General features: G+C 39.0%; 1 protein-coding gene across 2 annotated transcripts in view; it reads right to left on the reverse strand.

Annotated features, from left to right (window-relative positions):
* The window catches only part of GRID2 (glutamate ionotropic receptor delta type subunit 2), a 1,308,561-nt gene that overhangs the window by 485,743 nt on the left and 799,000 nt on the right, over positions 1 to 23,818 (reverse strand). For both annotated transcript variants that reach the window (XM_024736087.1, XM_024736086.1), the window contains 2 exons: positions 21,298 to 21,459; positions 2,269 to 2,388 (listed from right to left, as the gene is read on the reverse strand). In XM_024736087.1, coding sequence (XP_024591855.1) covers positions 2,269 to 2,388; positions 21,298 to 21,459 — 282 coding nt within the window. The remainder of the gene's footprint in view (positions 1 to 2,268; positions 2,389 to 21,297; positions 21,460 to 23,818) is intronic.

Raw genomic sequence — 23,818 nt, forward strand, 5'->3', positions numbered from 1 at the left:
TACAATGGAATATTACTCAGCCGTGAAAAGAAACAAAATTCAGTTATTTGTAGTGAGGTAGATGGACCTAGAGTCTGTTATACGGAGTGAACTAAGTCAGAAAGAGAAAAACAAATACTGTATGCTAACACATATACGTGGAATCTAAAAAAAAAAACAAAACGTTACTGAAGAACCTAGTGGCAGGACAGGAATAAAGACACAGATGCAGAGAATGGAGTTGAGGTCATGGGGGGTGGGGGGAAGGGTAAGCTGTGACAAAGTGAGAGAGTGGCATGGACATATATATACTACCAAATGTAAAACAGATAGCTAGTGGGCAGCAGCCGCACAGCACAGGGAGATTAGCTCAGTGCTTTGTGACCACCTAGAGAGGTGGGATAGGGAGGATCGTAGGGAGACGCAAGAGGGAGGAGATATGGGGATCTATGTATATGTATAGCTGATTCCCTTTGTTATAAAGTAGAAACGAAAACATCAATGTAAAGCAATTATACTCCAATAAAGATGTTAAAAAAAACCACACACACAAAATATAACCCAATAGGAAAATGGCCAAAGGACCTGAATGGGCAATTAACTCAAAAAGAAACCCGAGGAGCAAACAAATGCAGAAGATGCAGAATCTTTTTATAATAATGGAAATGCAAATTGAAGTAAAAAGATATACCATTATACACTGAATAACTTAATACAAATTTAAAAGTGTAACAAAACCAACATTTAGTGCAATTTGAATTTGTAGCACTGATGGAGGTACATAAATTGGTAAATATCTATGAAAATAGGTTTGAGATTATCTAGTAAAGTTCAGTGTATGTTTTCTTATATTGCAGCAATTCTACTCCTGGATACAAATCCTACAGAAATACATGCACAAGTACAAGAGAATATATCCAAGATATACGTCTAAGAATATTCATAATATCATTGCTTATGACAGCCTAAAAGCAGAAACAGACCACAGCAAGTTGGGACACATTTATACATAAAAAAATGATACAGCAATATAAATGATTAAACAACAACTTCATGTAACAACAAGAATGCATAACACAAACACAACGAGGAATTTAAAAAGCAAGAAGAAAGAATATACACTATATTGTGTCCATTGATAAACTGAAATATCAGAAAAACAAATATTTAATGATGCACACTTAGGTGAAAAAATTATACTAAAATGTAAACAAATTAATATCATAAAATTCAGACTAACAGTGATACTACTGAGAAGGGAAGTCAGGGATATCAACAAGAAGTATAATGGGAGTTGAGGATGCTTGATATGTTCTACTTCTTTACCATAGTAGTGGGTGTTTCCTTTACCATAATTCACTAAACTATCCTTGTGCTTTATGTAGTTTTCTGTATGTTTGCTATGTTTCACTATAAAACAATTAAAAACACATTAAGATAGTTTCAACTTCTCTAGCATAAATTTACCAAGAGGTTTTTATTGCTCATTAGAATAACTCTAAATTTCAATTTATATAAACTTTTCTGCATCCTACACCTCAGCACTGGAAAGAAACATCTACCGAAGACTTTACTTTCAATGCAGCCAACTTTATACAGTTACAGATTTATAGCTATGAACTCTGTATGCACACTCAATTAACTTAGGTTTTTCCCTACCCAAAATATATAAAAATGGCAAATCAGAACTGTAGAAAAGTCATTTCTCCAGGGTTTTTACATTTCTCCTTAAGAAAGTTATTGGCCCAGTATTTCATGAAACATCCTTTATTGGCGCTCAACTTCTTACATGTGATCTGTAGTATAAAACAAGAGTCCATGTCCTGCAAACCATTTTTTTTTCTACTTATTAGACGCCACAGATGCTGAAATACTGTAATGTCACATTTTATAGTAAACTTTCCCTCTTAATATATAAAATTTATCAAAGCTCTTATTCTGATTTTGTGCATGTTACAAGCTAAAAACCAAGTAGCTATGCATTGCATAAATATTAAATTCACTACTTTATAAAAATTAGTATTATAATGAATGGAAGATTATGCTAGCTCCCTAGGCAATGATCGGTTTAATTTTTTCCCTTTATTCTAAGGCACAGATACAATTTATTGATTAATACTTCTGATAAGTATGTAAGGTCATCTAAATGCCTAATTCTTCCTGCTCTTCTTCTCTCTCAAACTACAGTACAGACTTTAATGCATACCGTGATTGTATTGCATGGAGAACAATCAAACAAAACCATATTACTATAGGAAAAAGAAAATTTATCAATGTGTCTGGTCTTACTTTGCGAACACCTCGGCCAAGCTCTTCTCCATAGTTGGTTCCAAGAATTTCAAAGTGGACGTTGGGATTGCCTCCATTTTCTCCAAATTCTAGCTCTCCAGTCAACCCACTAACTCCACCCTAAAGGAGAGAAAAGATACTGATGTAAGATTTTTGAAGATGTAAAATAATAATAATAGGAAGTTCTAGGAACACAATTTTCATTTATAAAATAAATATTTTTTCAAGCATGCAATTATTAACAGGATATTTTTAATAGATACACAGCATTAATAGGAGTACAATTGAAAGTAGCCTTGAGTATCACTTAATCCAATCCCATCCACTCTACAGAGAATGAAATTTTGACGCAAAGAAGCAAATTGTACTCAAAATGCCATGTATGAGCTGAGACTAAATCCAGGCTAGGATTTTTGCCTACCTATGTTGTGACATGCATGAATCTATTAGTCAAAAAACAAGATACTTCCAGAGACCACAGAACGTACTCTGGAAACAAGTTTTGACGATACTCTTTCTCCAGCACAATTCCCTTCTAATTTAATCTAAAATTATGTCTGGAAATCTTAAAAGCCATAGTTTTTAACTTATTGGAGGTTTGTTTTTCCTCCTTTAAATATCTTTTTCAAATTAAAATATCTAAATTAGTCTTGAAGTCTGTTTTTGATCTTAAATAGTAGTTCTAGCTGTTGTGATTCCTTGGGAATTTCCAAGCTTCATCTTTCATTCAACATGACAGATGTTCATTTCCCCAACAGATGGCAATATAGGTAATACTTCTCTCTTTCTTGTTTACCATTCTTTTCTCAGTTTAGTTTATCAGGCTTCACATTATTTAGGATCTTACAAATGAAAATAACATTGTGAGTCATGCTCTACTAAAGTATTTCTAACTTAGAATTTTGGCATGATAATCACATATATTTGGACAAATTACCTCAGTTTGTAAATTGCTTCCATTATCACCTCTGTGATGTTGATACTTAAATAGATCTCATTTGCCATAACCTGTAACTCAACCTCTAGTCTTTTTTGGCAGGTACTATGCTGTCTGCTATATCTCCTACTTCATCTGTGTCTTATAGCCCATCACAAGACACTGAGTTCCTAACAGCCATTCAAACAAATTAGTCCTTATTCATTAATGTCAATATTTAATCTATTTCATTTTTGCAACAGTAATAATCAACAAAACTGATCCTCTACTGTTATTTTCTAATAAGATAGCTTCTCTTTTATTATCCAGTTTTATTAATAAAAATATATTGAATTTGAAATATCTGTGCTCTTCTCATATGTGATTAAACAGTCAATGCATGGATTTTGATGTCAGACTTCCTGGATTTGATCAATGGCATCAGAATCTACTAGCTGTACAAACCTGGCTAAGTCATTTAATTTCTCTATGCCCCAATTTTACATTGTTAAATGGCAAAAATAATAGTCTCTACCCCAGAAAATAATTATGTCTTATAATACAAGTAAATATAGAAGAGTGTTTGATAAATTATGAGAGCTTAATTACTATCACCATCATCATCATCATCTCCATGATTATTTCATTCTTTAATTTTGGAAGGTTTCTAGTTCTACTAGAAATTATAGGCATGCTTCTCTGTTTTTGGGTTTTTTTTTAACTAAAGTTTACAAGGGTTGCAAAATTTCATTATATGCTTGAATATTTACAGGCTTTGGAAAATGTTTTTGTAAATTTGACTCAATTATATTTCATTGATTAGTATTTGGGGAGAAAAAGATTTATTAAAGCAGCTGGTCTAGGATCTATTCCCCCATTTTCTGATGTGTGTGTGTGTGTGTGTGTGTGTGTGTGTGTGTGTGTGTGTGTGTGTGTGTGTGTGTGTGGTAGAGGGAGCAGCCCAGGGGGAGAAAAAAAAAGGAGGTAAATGAGTCTAATGCCCTTGTCAACTGGAATCCCAGGTAAAGAGATTAGTAATGTTTACCAGGAAGAAGAGTCTTATCTATAAAAGCCCGTAGCAGTTTGTCCCAGCCTAAAGAATTATTATTAGTAGTCATTAATTGGAGTAGTAAACAAACTCCGAATCTATGGATTAATGGTTTATGGCTCCCTGGAAAATGTCCTAAAGCTTTACACTTTCTAGGGCAAAAATGGAGATATTTCATAATGTAAATGCTCTCTCTGTTTTGTAGGTAAGCCTACAAAATCTTTTTTGGAGACAGAATGTGCATGTATGTCCAATGTGGGAAGAAAGGGCTTGCGGGGCGGGGGAGCATACAGAATTTCCAATAATCTCTTTCTCCTTTGTGCTTCTTAATTGCCTGTGTCTGATATGGGTTAACTATCTCATTCTTCTACATGAATCTGATCCTGAACATTCACTCAGTACTAATATCTCAAGGAACCCAATTTTCACTTAAGATTTTAAAGACTGGGTTAAGTACAGTGGATCTTATTATCATAAACATGTCTAAATGGCAAATTCTGTAGGAATTTGACAAATATAGCTTATATTACTACACATAGTTCAAACTACTGGTATTAAGAAATCCTTTTAGAAGCACTTTTCTTGTCCTCAAAATGACACATTTACCTCAGTAATATCTCCAATTATATCAGAATCTTACATTTCTGACTTAGTACTTTATTTCTAGGAAAAAGAGGAAAGATATTGTGTGTCAATATGACTGCTACATTGCAAAAATGCTATACTCTTGAAAACTTTAAACTTTAACCACTAGACTGCCTGGCACTGTATTATTATTGTTCCCCATCAATACTCATATGGCCACCCTGGGCCAGTGTCTTTTCTTTGGCTTATATCTGGTACCTAGCAACTCAGCCCACTTAATCCACATTGCACATGATAAAAAAAACCCCATAAATCAGGGAACCTGCATTTAGTTTACTGTGGTTCCATTTCTCTTTTTCACCTTTTTGACTTCATAATTGATCTTCTTTATGCTGTATTTTCTCTTTTTCAAAGTGTTAGTACTATTTCTTATTTTTTAACATCTTTATTGGAGTATAATTGCTTTACAATGGTGTGTTAGTTTCTGCTTTATAACAAAGTGAATCAGCTATACATATACATATATCCCCATATCTCCTCCCTCTTGCGTCTCCCTCCCACCCTCCCTATCCCACCCCTCTAGGTGGTCACAAAGCACCTAGCTGATCTCCCTGTGCTATGCAGCTGCTTCCCACTACCTATTTACATTTGGCAGTGTATACATGTCCATGCCACTCTCTCAGCAGTGTGAGGTGAGACCTCATTGTAGTTTTGATTTGCATTTCTATAATGATTAGTGATGTTGAGCATCCTTTCATGTGTTTGTTGGCAATATGTATATCTTCTTTGGAGAAATGACACTTTCGGTCTTCTCCCCATTTTTGGACTGGGTTGTTTGTTTTTTTGATATTGAGCTGCATGAGCTGCTTGTATATTTTGGAGATTAATCCTTTGTCAGTTGCTTCATTTACAAATATTTGCTCCCATTCTGAAGGTTACCTTTTCATCTTATGATTTCCTTTGCTGTGCAAAAGGTTTTAAGTTTCATTAGGTCCCATTTGTTTATTTTTGTTTTTATTTCCCTTTCTCTAGGAGGTGGGTCTAAAAGGATCTTGCTGTGATTTATGTCATAGAGTGTTCTGCCTATGTTTTCCTCTAAGAGTTTTAGAGTGTCTGGCCTTACATTTAGGTCTTTAATCCATTGTGGGTTTAATTTTGTGTATGGTGTTAGGGAGTGTTCTAATTTCATTCTTTTACATGTAGCTGTCCAGTTTTCCTAGCATCACTTATTGAAGAGGCTGTCTTTTCTCCATTGTATATTCTTGCCTCCTTTATCAAAAATAAGGTAACCATATGTGTTGGGGTTTATCTCTGGGCTTTCTATCCTGCTCCATTGATCTATATTTCTGTTTTTGTGCCAGTACCATACAGTCTTGATTACTGTAGCTTTGTAGTATAGTCTGAAGTCAGGGAGCCTGATTCTTCCAGCTCTGTTTTTCTTACTCAAGATAGCTTTTGCTATTCAGGGTCTTTTGTGTTTCCACACAAATTGTGAAATTTTTTGTTCTAGTTCTGTGAAAAATGCCATTGGTAGTTTGATAGGGATTGCACTGAATCTGTAGATTGCTTTGGGTTATATAGTCATTTTCACAATGTTGATTCTTCCAATCTAAGAACAGGGTATATCTCTCCATCTTTTTGTATCATCTTTAATTTCTTTCATCAGTATCTTATAGTTTTCTGCATACACATCTTTGGCTTCCTTAGGTAGGTTTATTCCTAGGTATTTTATTCATTTTGTTGCAATGGTAAGTGGGAGTGTTTCCTTAATTTCTATTTCAGATTTTTCATCATTATTATAGGGGAAGGCAAGACATTTCTGTGCATTAATTGTGTATCCTGCTACTTTATCAAATTCATTGATTAGCCCTAGTAGTTTTCTGGTAGTGTCTTTATGCTGGTAGATTCTCTATGTATAGTATAATGTCATCTGCAAACAGTGACAGTTTTACTTCTTTTCCGATTTGGATTCTTTTTCTTCCCTGATTGCTGTGGCTAAAACTTCAAAAACTATGTTGAATAATAGTGATGAGAGTGGGCAACCTTGTATTGTTCCTGATTTTAGAGGAAATGGTTTCAGTTTTTCACCATTGAGAACAATGTTGGCTGTGGGTTTGTCATATACAGACTTTATTTTGAGGTAAGTTCCCTCTATGCCTACTTTCTGGAGGGTTTTTATCATAAATTGGTGTTGAATTTTTTGAAAAATTTTTCTGCATCAATTGAGATGATCATATGCTTTTTATTCTTCAATTTGTTAATATGGTGTATTACATTGATTGATTTGAGTATATTGAAGAATCCTTGCATTCCTGGGATAAAACCCCCTAGATCATGGTGTATGATCCTTTTAGTGTACTGTTTGATTCTGTTTGCTAGTATTTTGTTGAGGATTTTTCCATCTATGCTTAAAGTGATATTGGTCTGTAGTTTTCTGTTTTTTGTGACATCCTTGTCTGGTTTTGGTATCAGGGTGATGCTGGCCTTGTAGAATGAGTTTGGGAGTGTTTCTCCCTCTGCTCTATTTTGGAAGAGCTTGAGAAGGACAGATGTTAGCTCTTCTCTAAATGTTGACAGAATTCACCTGTGAAGCCATCTGGTCCTGGGCTTTTGTTTGCTGCAATATTTTTAAACAGTTTCAATTTCAGGGCTTGTGATTGGTCTGTTCATATTTTCTATTTCTTCCTGGTTCTGCCTCAGAAGGTTGTGCTTTTCTAAGAATTTGTCCATTTCTTCAAGGTTGTCCATTTTATTGGCATTTAGTTGCTTGTAGTAATCTCTCATGATCCTTTTTATTTCTGCAGTGTCAGTTGTTACTTCTTTTTCATTTCTAATTCTATTGATTTGCATCTCCTCCCTTTTTTCTTGATGAGATTTTGTTTATCTTCTCAAAGAACCAGCTTTTAGTTTTATTGATCTTTGCTACTGTTTCCTTCATTTCTTTGTCATTTATTTCTGATCTGATCTTATGATTTCTTTCCTGCTGCTAACTCTGGGGGTTTTTTTGTTCTTCTTTCTCTAACTGCTTTCTATGTAAAGTTAGGTTGCTTTTTTGAGATGTTTCTTGAGGTAGGATGGTTTTCCTATATACTTCCCTCTTAGAACTGCTTTTGCTGCATCCCATAGGGTTTGGGTCGTCACGTTTTCATTGTCATTTCTTTCTAGGTAGTTTTTTATTTCCTCTTTGATTTCTTTAGTGATCACTTCATTATTAAGTAGTGTATTATCTAGCCTCCATGTGTTTGTATTTTTTACAGATTATTTCCTGTAATTGATATCTAGTCTCATAGTGTTGTGGTTGGAAAAGCTACTTGATACAATTTCAATTTTCTTAAATTTACCAGCACTTGATTTGTGACCCAAGATATGATCTATCCTGGAGAATGTTCCATGACCACTTGAGAAGAAAGTGTATTCTGTTGTTTTTGGATGGAATGTCCTATAAATATCAATTAAGTCCATCTTGTTTAATGTATCATTTAAAGTTTGTGTTTCCTTATTTTCATTTGGATTTCATTCTGGTGGATGAGGCTGGATCTTGTCTTTCTGGTGGGCAGGACCGCATCTGGTGTTGTGTTTCGGGGTGTCTGTGACCTTATTATGATTTTAGGCAGCCTCTCCATTAATGGGTGTTTTTTTTTTCCTGTCTTGCTAGTTGTTTGGCACAGGGTGTCCAGCACTGTAGCTTGCTGGTCATTGAGTGGAGCTGGGTCTTAGCGTTGAGATGGAGATCTCTGGGAAAGCTTTCACTGTTTGATATTATGTGGAGCCGGGAAGTCTCTGGTGGACCAATGTCTGGAACTCGGCTCTCCTACCTCAAAGGCACAGGTCTGACACCCAGCTGGAGCACCAAGACCCTGTCAGCGACACAGTTCAGAATAAAAGGGAGAAAGAAAGAAAGAAAGAAAGAAAAATAAAATAAAATAAAGTTATCAAAATAAAAAATAATTATTAAAAATAATTAGAAACTAGTAAAGAAAAGACAAGAAAAAAAAAGAAAAAGGAGGGGCTTCTCTGGTGGTGCAGTGGTTTAGAGTCCGCCTGCCGATGCAGGGGACACGGGAAGTCTCTGGTGGACCAATGTCTGGAACTCGGCTCTCCTACCTCAAAGGCACAGGTCTGACACCCAGCTGGAGCACCAAGACCCTGTCAGCGACACAGTTCAGAATAAAAGGGAGAAAGAAAGAAAGAAAGAAAGAAAAATAAAATAAAATAAAGTTATCAAAATAAAAAATAATTATTAAAAATAATTAGAAACTAGTAAAGAAAAGACAAGAAAAAAAAAGAAAAAGGAGGGGCTTCTCTGGTGGTGCAGTGGTTTAGAGTCCGCCTGCCGATGCAGGGGACGCGGGTTCGTGTCCCGGTCTGGGAAGATCCCGCATGCTGCGGAGCGGCTGGGCCCGTGAGCCATGGCCGCTGAGCCTGCGTGTCCGGAGCCTGTGCTCCGCAACGGGAGAGGCCACAGCAGTGAGAGGCCCACGTACAGCAAAAAAAAAAAAAGAAAAAGGAGAGCAACCAAACCAAAAAATGAATCCACCAATGATAACAAGCGTTAAAACTATACTAAAAAATAAATAAATAAATAAATAAACAGATCCATAGGACAAATGGTAAAAGCAAAGCTACACAGAGAAAATCACACAAAGAAGCATACACATACACACTCACAAAAAGAGAAAGAGGAAAAAAATATATATATCGTTGCTCCCACAGTCCACCTCCTCAATTTGGTCTGATTCGTTGTCTATTCAGGTATTCCACACTTGCAGGTACATCAAGTTGACTGTGGAGATTTTCTCCCGCTGCTCCTGAGGCTGCTGGGAGAGATTTCCCTTTCTCTTCTTTGTTCTCACAGCTCCCGGGGTTCAGCTTTGGATTTGGCCCCATCTCTGCGTGTAGGTTGCCTGAGGGTGTCTGTTCTTGTCTCAGACAGGATGGGGTTAAAGGAGCCGCTGATTCAAGGGCTCTGGCTCACTCAGGCCGGGGCGGGGGGGAAGGGAGGGGTACAGAATACGGGTTGAGCCTGTGATATGCCACCCGCCGTCTCCACCCGCGAAGGGGCTTCCTAGTGTGTGGAAACGTTTCCTCCTTCCCAGCTCCCTCCCACTGGTGCAGGTCGCGTCCCTATTCTTTTGTCTCTGTTTATTCTTTTTTCTTTTGCCCTACCCAGGTACGTGGGGACTTTCTTGCCTTTTGAGAGGTCTGAGGTCTTCTGCCAGCGTTCAGTAGGTGTTCTGTAGGAGTTGTTCCACGTGTAGATGTATTTCTGATGTATTTGTGGGGAGGAAGGTGATCTCCACGTCTTACCCTTCCGCCATCTTGAAGATCTCCCCCTATGCTGTATTCTTAATGAGCTGTTAGCCTGTGTAATTAGTAAAATCTTCTCTCACGTGGATATAAAGGGTGCTTGAGAGGTCAGTATTTCAAGCAACTAAACCCTTTAACTGAAGCCCCTTCTTATCTGTCTCAGACTTAACCTTTCTGATATTTGCTTGCCTAAAAATATTCCCATGTGTTTGAGCTTTTTTTTGTTTTCATCTATCCTCAGCTCAACATTGAAATCAGAGCCTTGGTAAAAATGTGTGCTGGCCAGGTGGTGATGAGCAGTCATTATCTTTGTGCATGCATAGTTGCAGTTTTTTAAAAAATCTCTTGATACAGCTCATTCTAAACAAAATAAGCTAATGGGACATTGATAGTATGACTAACACATACAGTTTTTAAATGTCCATTAAACTGACAGTAATAATTGCCTCCAGAGTAAACCTTTTGAAAAATACCATGTAACTTGGTTTAGATTTCATCCTACACACTCTGTATAGAAATACCAGTGGGTATCAAATATGAAAAGAAGAAGAGAAGAAAAATAAAAAGAGTAGATCAAAGGTCAAGAATAATTTACCACTGGATAATCAGTTCCTGAAAAGGCAGAAGTTTGATGTTCCTTTATGGATAGGCTAAGTTGGAAAAAAGAAGAAAGAAAATTTCCTAAGTATTTGTTTCACTCTCTTTATGAGGCAGAAGGATTTATCCCTATATTTGAAACTGCAAAGTAACTGAGAGATACTTTTGGAAGATCATATAGAACATCAAATATTAATGACACTTGTCTAATTTCCTTATACATATTCCTAGGTTCCTTGCAACCTGCAAACATGCTTGGTAACTAAGGATACCCTGTTAAATAAACATAAGCCCAGCAAGACTGTGAACACACTGGGAGATGCCTGACTCAGCAGTGTGCCCTGATGCCCTCATGTTTCATAAGTTAATTTCAGTGAGAAAAATCCCTGAGAGAAAGAAGATACTACATCTTATACCCAGAAAAGAAATATAATTTGTAGATAAATACTAGAATACACTATGCCAAAAAATAAAAAAGAATAAAAACATAAAACTTAATTTGTGTAAAATGTTTAGGAAAACTTGAGTTGCCATATAACATTTATATGTGTGTGTATGTGCATACAGATATATACATACATATTTACAAATATACATATATACTCAAATATTCATTCATAATAGAAACTTGAAGCAAACTGAGCAGGAAATAAGAAACTACTAACATTTTGGTCATGCTGTCTACATCTCAGAGAATAAGAAACTGAGGCCCAGACAACTAGTTATTTGAGGAACCTGAACTGAAACCTCCTTCTTGTGCCTCATACATTTTCCTCTAGACGACGTAAGCTGCGTGTCCAATATAACACATGCATATCACAGTGATTGCTCAAAAAATGTATGTGGAATTAAATTAAATTAAAATTGACACCATTTTACCCACTTTATGATTCAAATACCCTGAATTTGAAGATACACTGAAGAGTCCACAAGAAGACTATTCCAAGGTCATTGACTATATTTTCAAAGCTCTTGTGGCAAAAAGTTTATTTGCACACATTTTTGTCAAAAGCCTATCTTATATTCCAAGTCAATACTGTTTCTAGTAAGACACATTATGTTTTCCTAAATGTTCGCTCTGGCCTTCAGGTTTATAATTCTAAATGGTACATAGTGCTTAACACGAAAAGCAAAGTAATATATTTATATTACTCTAAGTATACAATTAAAAAAAATCAACAAGGGGAGATCAATCAAGACAAAGGAATAAGAAGATATAGAAGTCACCTCTCCCCACGAACACATCAAAAATACATTTACATGTGGAACTATTCTCACTGAAAACTAACTGAAAAATGGTAGAAAGACTCCGATACAACCAAGGCTATAAGAAAGATTTCACATGTAATTGGGTAGGAGAGCAGAGAAATTATCAGGTTAGGACCTGTGACCGTGGGAGGGGACTCAGAGGAAAAGGGAGGTTACATGGGCAGACATCCTCCCTGGGGCATGGGCAGTTCAAGTCACATATTGGGCTCCACAGGCCTGAGGTCTGACAAAGGGCAGAAAAGCCCCCTTGGCTGGTTGGAGGGCTACTGAGACTAACAGGGGGGCTGTGGGAAGCCTGAACTCAGCTCGTGAAGAGTGTGCATCCTCTGGCTTGCTCCTGAGGCAGCGTGGAGAGGGCAGAGTGAGACTGCACTAGTGGCTGCCGGGTTTTCTGCGACCAACCTAGCATCTGCCCCAGGCTGAGCCTCTCGATTGTTCCAGCCTTGCTTATTTCATGTCACAGCTCTGCACTGGATATAGGGCTGCCAAGACTGAGGAAAGTGGTAGACCTTGGAACGCAGAGGCGACTCAGATCTGGGGCAGCATCTGGGCAGGGAGGGGGCAGCCATTGCTGGCACTACACAGGCAGCACACCAGAGACAGCCTGGACCTCTGTCTACAGCCAACCTTCTGCAGCCCACACCCCATCATGAACTGAGAGCCCACATGGGGCCCTATTGCCCCAGCACTGCTCTCCTCTGGGGCAGGGGTGCCAAAGCTGAGAGAGGGGAGACCACATACTTGAGGGGAATGGAGCCACCTTGTACCCAAATTTCAGGGCTTCTGTTCCAGCAACTTTGGATCTGACCCCATCCCCAATCGGTAGGCAATAGTCACTGGCAGCTGATAGCTACCAGCACACCATGAGGAAAAATGTGACTTGCATTCATGTCAAATCCAGCACACCATGAGGAAAAATGTGACTTGCATTCATGTCAAATCCAGCTCTCCCACCAAAGGCACTGGGCACACACAGACTATACATGGATGCTCCCATGTAAGGACACTCCTTGAAGACTGCAATAGGTAACTGTTGCCCCTAAATTCATAGAGACAGAGAAAGTTAAGCAAATGAGAAGACAGAGGAATTGGTCTCAATTGAAAGAGCAAGAGAAAACCCCTCAAAAATACATAATAAAACAGAAATAAACAATTTACCAGATAAAGTATTTAAAGCATTAATGACAAGAATGCTAACTGAATTAGGGAAAAGAGTGGAAGAACACAGAATTTTAATAAGGAACTAGAAAATATAAAAATGGACCAATCCGAACTGAAGAATAAAATAACTGAAATGAAAACCACACTAAAAGGAATGAATACAAGACTAAGTAATACAGAAGAAAGTATAAGTACTCTGGAAGATAGATAATGGAAATCATTTGATCAGAAGAGCCAAAAGAAAAACAAATTTAAAAATCAGAATAGTTTAAGAGATCTCTGAGATAACATTGAGTGCACCAACATTTGCATTATAGAGGTCCCAGAAGAAGAGAAAGAGAAGGGGGTTGAAAATGTATTCGATGAAACTATGGCTGAAAACTTCCCAAACCTGAAGAAAGAAACAGATATCCAGGTACAGGAAGAACAGAGGGTACTGAATAAGATGTATCCAAACAGACGCATACCAAGACATATCGTCATTAAAATGGCAAAACTTAAACAGAGAATTTTAAAGACAGAAAGAGAAAAACAATGAGGCATATACAATGGAACCCCCATAAGGCTATCAGCTGATTTTTCTACAGAAATGTTGCAGGCCAGAAGGGAGTGGCATGATATATTTAAAGTGCTGGAGGGACACCTTCAAGGTGGCAGAGGAGTAAGACGTGGAGATCACCTTCCTCCCCAAAGATACATCAGAAATACATCTACATGTGGAACAGCTCCTATAGAACACCTACTGAATGCTGGCAGAAGACCTCAGACCTCCCAAAAGGCAAGAAAGTCCCCACGTACCTGTGTAGGGCAAAAGAAAAAAGAATAAACAGAGACAAAAGAATAGGGACGCGACCTGCACCAGTGGGAGGGAGCTGGGAAGGAGAAAAGGTATCCACACACTAGGAAGCCCCTTTGCGGGCGGAGACGGCGGGTGGCATAGGAGGAAGCTTCGGAGCCACGGAGGAGAGCGCAGCAACAGGGGTGCGGAGGGCAAAGGGTAAATTCCCGCACAGAGAATCGGTGCCACCGGCACTCACCAGGCCGAGAGGCTTGTCTGCTCACCCGCCGGGGCGGGCGGGGCTGGGAGCTGAGGCTCGGGCTTCGGAGGTCAGATCCCAGGGAGAGGACTGGGGGTGGCGGCGTGAACACAGACTGAAGGGGCTTAGTGCGCCACGGCTAGGAGGGAGGGAGTCCGGGGAAAAGTCTGGACCTGCCGAAGAGGCAAGAGACTTTTTCTTCCCTCTTTGTTTCCTGGTGCGCGAGATGAGAGGATTCAGAGCACCGCTTAAAGGAGCTCCAGAGACGGGCGAGAGCCGGGATAACAGCGCGGAAACCAGAGACGGGCATGAGATGCTAAGGCTGCTGCTGCCGCCACCAAGAAGCCTGTGTGCAAGCACAGGTCACTCTCCACAGCTCCCCTCCCCGGGAGCCTGTGACCTAAATAGACCTAAACAGACATTTCTCCAAAGGAGATATACAGATTGCCAACAAACAGATGAAAGGATGTTCAACATCCCTAATCATTAGAGAAATGCAAATCAAAACTACAATGAGGTATCACCTCACACCAGTCAGAATGGCCATCCTCAAAAAATCTACAAACAATAAATGCTGGAGGGGGTGTGGAGAAAAGGGAGCCCTTTGCACTGTTGGTGGGAATGTAAATTGATACAGCCACTGTGGAGAACAGTATGGAGGTTTCTTAAAGAGCTAAAAATAGAACTACCATAGGACCCAGCAATCCCACTACTGGGCATATACCCTGAGAAAACCATAATTCAAAAAGAGTCATGTACCACAATGTTCACTGCAGCTCTATTTACAATAGCCAGGACATGGAAGCCACCTAAGTGTCCATCGACAGGTGAATGGATAAAGAAGATGTGGTACATATATACAATGGAATATTACTGAGACATAAAAAGAAACGAAACTGATTTATTTGTAATGAGGTGTTTGGACCTAGAGGCTGTCCTACAGAGTGAAGTAAGTCAGAAAGAGAAAAACAAATACCTTATGCTAACACATGTGTATGGAATAAAAAAAAATGGTTCTGATAAACCTAGGGGCAGGACAGGAATAAAGACACAGACATAGAGAATGGACTTGAGGACACAGGGAGGGGGAAGGGTAAGCTGGGACGAAGTGAGAGAGTAGCACTTACATATATACACTACCAAATGTAAAATAGCTAGCTAGTGGGAAGCAGCTGCATCGCACAGGAAGATCAGCTGGTGCTTTGTGACCACCTAGAGGGGTGGCATAGGGAGGGTGGGAGGGAGACGCAAGAGGGAGGAGATGTGGGGATGTATGTATACGTATAGCTGATTCACTTTGTTTTACAGCAGAAACTAACACAACATTGTACAGTAATTTTACTCCAATAAAGATGTTTAAAAAAAAAAGAAAGAATTTCTTTCTATTGGCCCATATGCCATACACATATATGGAAGCAAAGTCAGTGCCCAAGTGCAGAACACAAGAGCTGAACACTCAGAGCTTCAGAGCAAGCGAGCAGTTTTTCCAATCACTGTCAAAAAGTCATCTTCAGCCAAGGCACATGGTGCTTTGTCAAATATATCTTTGGTAATGGCTATGTCAGATTGTTCCCAAACATCTTCAAAAAGTTGTGGGCGCTTTAGGGCTGATGTCTTACTCTTAGATAAAATAAGTTTTTTTCAGTGCTTCAGCTAACTCTTCTTTCCATTTAGGAGAGATGGCACTCATTCCTGTAGTAAGAATAGATATGTCTACAATGCCAGTCTGGGGGTTAGTAGCAGACTGCTTACAGCCTCTCTATAGAGGTCTGTATCTTTGCTTCAACTTTATTTGAATATCATACTTTAGCATGGGCTTCTGCTAAGCCATTTTAACGATTCCAGCTTTGGAGGGTATGCAGAAACCATTCCTCCTCTACTTGAGCTTTGGTGACAGCCTGGCTGGCTTCCTGACTCAACCTAGGCATCCAGTGCTGTGACAGCGCAGTCCTTTAGCACTGCCGTATCCATGAACTCCTCTTTCACATGCTCCCTGCTCGAGCGGTACACAGCCACGAGGTGGTGAGCCAGATGCCTGCCGCAGGTTTCATCCTGAGGTCGAGCATGAGGAGGATGGAACCGAACCTGGGTAATAAGGTGTGAAGTCGCTGGATATTTTCAAAGGTGGTATTTATTAGCGTTACACTAAGAATCAATAGAATTTGCTGCTGTCAGGACACATGTGCAGGCATTGAGCTTGCAAATAACCCCAGCCATTGTGGTAAGGAGAGTTAGCTGTTCCCTGGCTTCAAGCAACACTGGTCTTGTACTCTGATTCATCTTTTCAAGTATCAATACAGTAGATGCCACTGTCACTAAGGATAAGGGCACCAGTCTGCAGGACCAGCTGCCTCCTTTTGGGGTCTTTCACATATACTGTTAGGCTGACTGCACTGAAGCCCTTCCCAGGTGCATACTGGTCCCAGGGTACCAGGTTGAATACACATTGCAGGAGCTGGGACTTGCTGGTCCCAGGGTCACTGCACAGCAGGATGTTGATCTCAGCATGAAATCTGCCTTTTCCTGTTTGACTAAAATCCTTCCCTGTTCCCCAGAAAAGCTGAAGCAAGTTTCCCTTTTTGAAATCTTCCTGTTCTTAAGTGCTTGGACCTGAGGCTGAAGCAAGTCTCTCATAAATATCTGGTTTTCTGGAAAGTTTCTTAAGTAATTCCACATGCTTCTCTGAAAAAAAGTTTGTTTTACTTCTTCATCTCCTTTGTGCAGACGTTTTGCATCCATTTTCTGATAATGAACGACATCAAGGAGGGTTCTGTAGACAGACTTCACATGACTCACCCTTGGGCTGATTCAATAGGAACAGCTGGATAAATGCCTGTGATATTCACTCTGTCCCCAAGATGAATCTTGTCAACAATGTCATTGTGAGCAAAAGGATGACAGCATGAGGCATCTGCCCTGCAGGCATATTTTCAGGAGACTCTTGGAGTTTGATCATCTGTTTGTCAGAGAACGTGACAAGCAGTCCTGGGTCAGCACCACACTGTGGGTGGTATGGCAGCATGCCCATACTCTGACAAGGTCCATCTCCACTAGGAGGGCACACCTGGCACTGGAAGAAGGCCCCATGCATCTCTGGAATCAGCTGGGACACCCTGATCCTCATCACGTTGATGGTGATGAGCTGACTGACGTCTTCTGGATTCGGGTTTCTCATATTCTTCATCTCCAATACACTGAATGGTCCTATCGCATCTGATGTTCTAAGATTGAGTCAGGTAACTGTCAAGATCTCATCGAGAGTCATATTAAAAGTCAGGATAACTTCCAGTGGGAAGCAGATGAACTGTCTATTCAGATTTTTGTCAAATGATTTTATGTGTTCACAGTTTACATTTAAAAATGGCTTCCCAATAATATTAGTTTTTCCAAGTAACTGCATGTACGGAGGCTCAGCAATATCTACGGCAGTATTTTCTTCTTCTTTAAGCCAGAGAGTCAATAAAATCGCTGCAAATTTGTTTTGCAGGTTTCCATATTTACATCTGTTCCTCAAATCAGAAGTTTTTGGCCTAGAAACTGCTCACTGGCCACTCTATCTTCTATTGCTGGCTCATACTGGAAATCCACCTGCAGACCGTTTTGTGCAGAGCCCAGGTCAGGCCTCTGCCTCATGGGTGTGCCCCTAACAGCACTGCTTGGAGTTCTCTCTATCCAAGAGCTGAGAGTGCCACATGTCAGTGGTGAACTGACAACAAAATCAAGAGGAATCACTGAAGAATGCGTCACAGGAGAGCTGGATAATAAGGTGTCCTGTGCAGCGGGGCTCTGCAGGTTCCCGTCGAGCTTTCTGCAGCTTTCCCGTAGAGGTAGAGTCCTGGCCTCATCGTCTCTGACATGGAGATGCCCTGGCTTTCTCACTTGCAACAGGGGAAGTTGGCCGCCTCCAAAGCCCACAGGGCTCCAGGTGCACCTGGCAGGTTGTGCTCCCAGATGCCCCAAGAAAAAATTTTTAAAGGTTTAAAAAGATATAAAGTATTACAATTAAGTGATGACAATTTTTTGAAGATGATATCAATATCTACTTGAAAAACACACGGGAATAAACTACCAAGAAAGAAGTAAGAATCTGGAGTTTAGTAACAAGTTGATCAGGTCAGTCACAAAATGTATCAAATACCAATAACTTCCTCGTGTACCTACAATGAGTAGTTCAAAAATATAGTGGAAACATATCCTATTCATGATAGTGTTCACAAACACAGGTATACACGCACAGATGCGCGTACTCAAAACCCTACAAAATTTCAGGAATAGATACAATGAAAACATGCATGAAGAATACTCTAAATCTTTTCTGAGGGTTATAAAAAGATAGCTATATAGATAGATACCATGTCCATTCATGGACATCAATTCTTTGTACTCCTTGAATTAGTACATAGGCTTTGTAAAGTGTATAGAGCATGCTCAGAATATAGGCATGCAGTGGTTACTTGAATGTAATTAAGAATTTTATCACTAGAATATTCACATTGTAATAAAGAGCCTGACCTCATTTGTGAGGTCTGGCTGCTGACTTTTTTTTTTTTTTGCGGTACACGGACCTCTCAGGGCTGTGGCCTCTCCCGTTGCGGAGAGCAGGCTCTGGACGCGCAGGCTCAGCGGCCATGGCTCACGGGCCCAGCCGTTCCGCGGCATGTGGGATCTTCCCGGACCGGGGCACGAACCCGCGTCCCCTGCATCGGCAGGTGGACTCTCAACCACTGCGCCACCAGGGAAGCCCCTGACTTCTTTTTAAGCCTTGCTTTTCCTTTCTTATTTGGCGCCACATACGGACAGGCTGATTAAGAAAGCCCATCCTGCACCTCCTTCTTTAACACCCCTGGGAAATTAAAGCCTCAAAAATCTCCAGCCCACATCAATGGGAACTTTTCTTAGCCCCATCCCTAACCACTGCAAATGCCCAGCCCATTCACAGTGCTTTGCTCAAGCCAGCCTGGGCCTGCATGGGCCCACTCTGCTTTCCCCAGGAGTCCCTGTGTGAGTAGTAAACTTTTTCTCAAATTCTCTTGTTTTGTGAAGTGTCATCAGCCTGGACATCCAAATGGGATAACCAAGACACTCAGAGGAGGCAAAGTAATATGATGGGAAAAACTTAACTCCGTTTTTAAGGGCAATTTGAAATGTGAGAAAAAAATAATGAAATCGAACATTTGCAATCAAACATAGCATTCAAACATTGTCTCTAGATACACAGAATGGATATATTCCTTTAAAAAGTGCCACCGGGTTGAAAGTTTACAGGAGAAAAATATGCAAATATTCTCCCAAAATAAAATTTCATAATTATCATATGAAATCATTGTTTTGATTATAAATTTAACAACATTTTACACATTGAATTGCTCCATAAGAAATACCTACATATTATAGTGTCTCTCTTTCCCTCCTACTGATACTTTCACTAAATAAGTATCTCCTAAGCAACCTCCCAAACAGTTATTCTGTCTTTGTGAGACAGCTTCCGAAGAATGAATATATTCAGGTTCCTGCATCCTAGACACACCATGAATTAATAAACTGGCAGGATCAGAACCATGTTCAACAATCTCCCTTGGATTCATACCTGCCAACTCTCTACATAGATAGAGCTGGGGGATTTTGGCAACACCTTGAGCTTAGATTTGACTTACTCATTTTTCAGTTGAAAAATCCTCCTCTGACAATATATTCAATACATTTAATTCTCAAGCACCTCTGTTGATAAGAGTCTAAATTCTCATTAAAGTGATTCTTCTGCAAAGAGGATACAGTATCAAGAGGAAGATCCAGGCTTTTCTCTATTTGAAACATTTTTCCCTCTACTTCCTGGTTTTTGTACATCTAGCTCCCTTTTAATTTTAATTTTTAGATTTTTCTCTGGCATTTCTAAATACTTCATATTTCATTTGACTAGCTATTTCTTTAACTATTTCAGGAGAAAAAGGCAAACACATGCAGAAAGAAAAAGGATGCATAAAATGAAGAATATGAACTTCCAAATGGCTGTCTCCTTTGTGTAAAGGGTACAGGAGAAATTTGTTTGTTTTATTAATCATTTCATTTTAAATCCAAGAAGCTGTGTGAGACAAATGGAAAATGCCAGCAAGGATGACATGACAAAGAGGCTAATAAACTGCAGGATGCTTGTACCTTTGAGAGGAGCTAAACAACATTATGGGAATGGAACAGGTAGCTGAGCCAAAACAAAGCAGGTCACAGCCAGGCTAAATATCACATTGAAAGTGAAGAAGAAGAATGCCATCAGGCACCCCAAATAGTTCACAAATGCTGTAAAAGATTAACTGTTTATGTATATTTTTGTTGTCAGGTAAATTAAAGATCATCACATCCAATGTCTTACCATGCATCATCTAACTGAAAAACACCTAGGTCTAGTGTTTATTTTTTTCAGTGGATGGTGTAGTTTAAAGAAAAATAAATAAATAACTTTTTGTATTTTGTGACAGGTACCAAAATAATTTGAGCATCTCTGACCCTAATGATATAATGAAAGTGCATTAAAATATTTCAACAACTAATTTTTTACCTGCATAAAATTTCCTTATAAATAAATAAGGGCTCCCTGTTTCACAGACGTATATGATTTTCTGACCTTGATTTTTTAAATATTTCATTTACCTATTACAGTGTTTTGTCCTTTGAATAGGCAGCAACATTAGTGAAAAAAAATCCTACTAAAAGATATCTCATCAAACAATGACTTCTTGTTCCTCCTTGCATAAAAATTAGGAAGAGTGAAATGCTACTCAGACTTGTAGTTGCCAAGGGGGAGGGGGTGTGGTGGAGGGATGGATTGGGAGTTTGGGATTAGCAGATGTAAACTATTATATATAGGATAGGTAAACAGTAAGATGCTATTGTTTAGCATAGGGAACTATATTCAATATCCTGTGATAAACCATAATGGAAAAGAATATTAAAAAAGAATGTCTATATATGTATAAGAGTCACCTTGCTGTACAGCAGAGACTGGTACAATACTGTAAATCAACTATACTTCATTAAAAAATAAAATTAACAACAACAACACAAAAAACTAATGGATGAATAAATAAAAAATAAAAGAAATGCTAGTCAGAAATTACCTTCTTGATGGTCTCCAGCATGGAACGCCCTCCCTGCCAGGGCTTGGAGTTCTTTCTGATACATGACAAACTAGCCATACTGTGCCACTTTCTGTCCTCCAGCTTCTTATGAAAAGCATTAGCAAGCAAAAGCACCGTGTCATATATGTAAAGGTTTGAAATCTGCAAAGACATTAGACAGTAATCATTAGAATCATGGATGCCAACCGTCAAGAACAAGGAGAAAGTCATCAGCTCAGCTGCTTCCGTTCACAGATAGTTGGTTTACTGGGTTATTATTAAGCAGAAGGTTTCTTTTTTCATTTCCTGGGCAATTTTGTTATTGAGAATGAAGTCTTGTCTGATTGTATGCCCCAATTGCTTTTTCAGCTTATTTAGTTGTGAAAGAGAAGATAAAAAAGAGAAGTTTCGACAGAGCCAGGCTGTTAGTGTCAGACCTTAGAAAATCAGTAGTCCTTATTTCTTTCTGAGGAGGTAAGGATCTAAGGGCTTAAGACTGGAAGGGCAAACTGAACAATACATTTTCTGAATATGTCAAGTTTTTGCATTCTGGTTATTCAGACGGAGAAATATCAACTTGATCTTACATAGAAGATGAGTGTCATAGGTGCAAAAAAAAAAAGGAAGCAGACACCTGCCTGTACATTTGTGCCTCTGGAGATAAAGTAATGAAATAAGTGAGAGGAAACAGCACCATTCATAAACATTACAATGATCAAGGGTCTATACAAAATAATATACATGTGCATTGCAATTAATTAGCATGACAAATATCATAAGCTATTCACTGTGAATGTGTGTTTACATTAACTCTTTCTTCTTCTAATGTAATCATGTTATCTTCCCTCTATATAGATTTAAAATGAATTATACACGTTTGATAAGCTGTATTGCACTCTTACACTTAAGTCTTGCCAGAACCAGTATCCTCACTGTTAATTACCGATGGTGTTTATTTTTCAAATAAACTAGAAATAATATTTTTAAAATACAGACACCAAGAGATATCCAACGTCAATAACAGAGGTTAAATAATATAACAATGTTATATTATTTCCTCTTTGAAGGAAAACTCTAATATAAAATTAAAAAATAACAACTCAGCTATAAAAATTAAATCCATTTTAAGCAATTTTCTCAGATTTTTAAGTCTTGTTATCACATTTTTTCCCTGCAAATAAAGGGGACAGTACTTTGATTACCCTTTCCTTATAATTAATCATGAAGGAATCTTATGAAATTTTCTGTCCACAACACAGCATGGTACTAAGCTTCAACTATTAGGATGCTGAAAGTTTGATACTAGGAACAACTGTTAATAAGCAGTTCCTAACAGTGCCTTTTGAGTTTTCTTTCAAAACTAGGTAAATCCACTCGTGCTTGTAGACCTTTCTTTAAACAGACTTTGAACACTCTTATGCACTAAGTGAAATTCCAGTTTGTTCTTTATAAGGAAATATTAGGATAGGATATTCTCATTCTCACCACCCCCTACCCCGCTACCCAGCCACCAGGTAATTACTAGAGGGACTAGGAGGGATGGTGTGATTGGCAATGAACGAAGAGTAAGACTTGATGTTAAAAGTATCTGATGAATCAAACTTCATCTGAATTAGACTATGAAGACCCCGAAGGTAAACCTAGATGAAACATGATGGATGAGTGAGCTGTACCCAAAAATCCAGAGCAAATCTTTTGATGATTTCTCAATAATATGCAATAATCTGGCCTTTTCTGACCTCTCCTGCATCACTGCCTCCAACTCACTTGTTCTTAGCAACCTAGCTTTATTTTGTTTCACCCTCTGACTGATTTCTTTAAGTGTGTAGATGAGACAGTTGTGGGAGCATCCTTTGATGTCTCTTTATCTTTCTCCATCTAGTTAACTTCCTCTCGTATTCAATTCATGGGTCACAAGCTGGGTGAATCCTATCCTGACAACTTCTCAGGATTCTCCCCACTCCCAGTCTAGGTGGGCAGTCCTCATTTTATCTCCCATACCACTTGGTGCATACCTCTATTGAAGCATATCATAATGCTAAGATTTTTTAAACTCTGCTTTTCACACTAGAATATGGGTGCTTTCTGGACAAGGGCTCATATTGTTTCCCCTTTGTACTTTTGTTTCCCTTATTTTTTATTTCCCCTTGACTTAGCCTAGAGCCTAGCATATATTTGGTTTTTCATACACTGTTGTCAAGGAAAAGAAGTCAAAGAAAGCCAAGTTTAACATCAGGTAGGTTTCACAGAAGTCAAGATAAGAGACACCTGCCAACCTGGCTTCCATCCAAACCTGACACTTCTTGTGGCACAGTCTCCTTTGCACACCATAAAGCACACGCTTTAGCATCCATGATGGACTTAAAGCTGAGTGCCTTGTACTCGGTATGTGACAGGTGTTTTCAACAAATGACTACCTCTCCTCATTTCCCCACTACCTAAACTGCAGGATCAAAAGGGAGTGATGACATTCTCTGAGCTTTCTATTACCCCTTCTTTTACTTCTTTCTCAGGCAAGTAC

This window comes from Neophocaena asiaeorientalis, unplaced genomic scaffold (assembly GCF_003031525.2).
Source record: "Neophocaena asiaeorientalis asiaeorientalis breed wild unplaced genomic scaffold, Neophocaena_asiaeorientalis_V1.1 scaffold7, whole genome shotgun sequence".
In the NCBI taxonomy this organism is placed as follows: domain Eukaryota; kingdom Metazoa; phylum Chordata; class Mammalia; order Artiodactyla; family Phocoenidae; genus Neophocaena; species Neophocaena asiaeorientalis.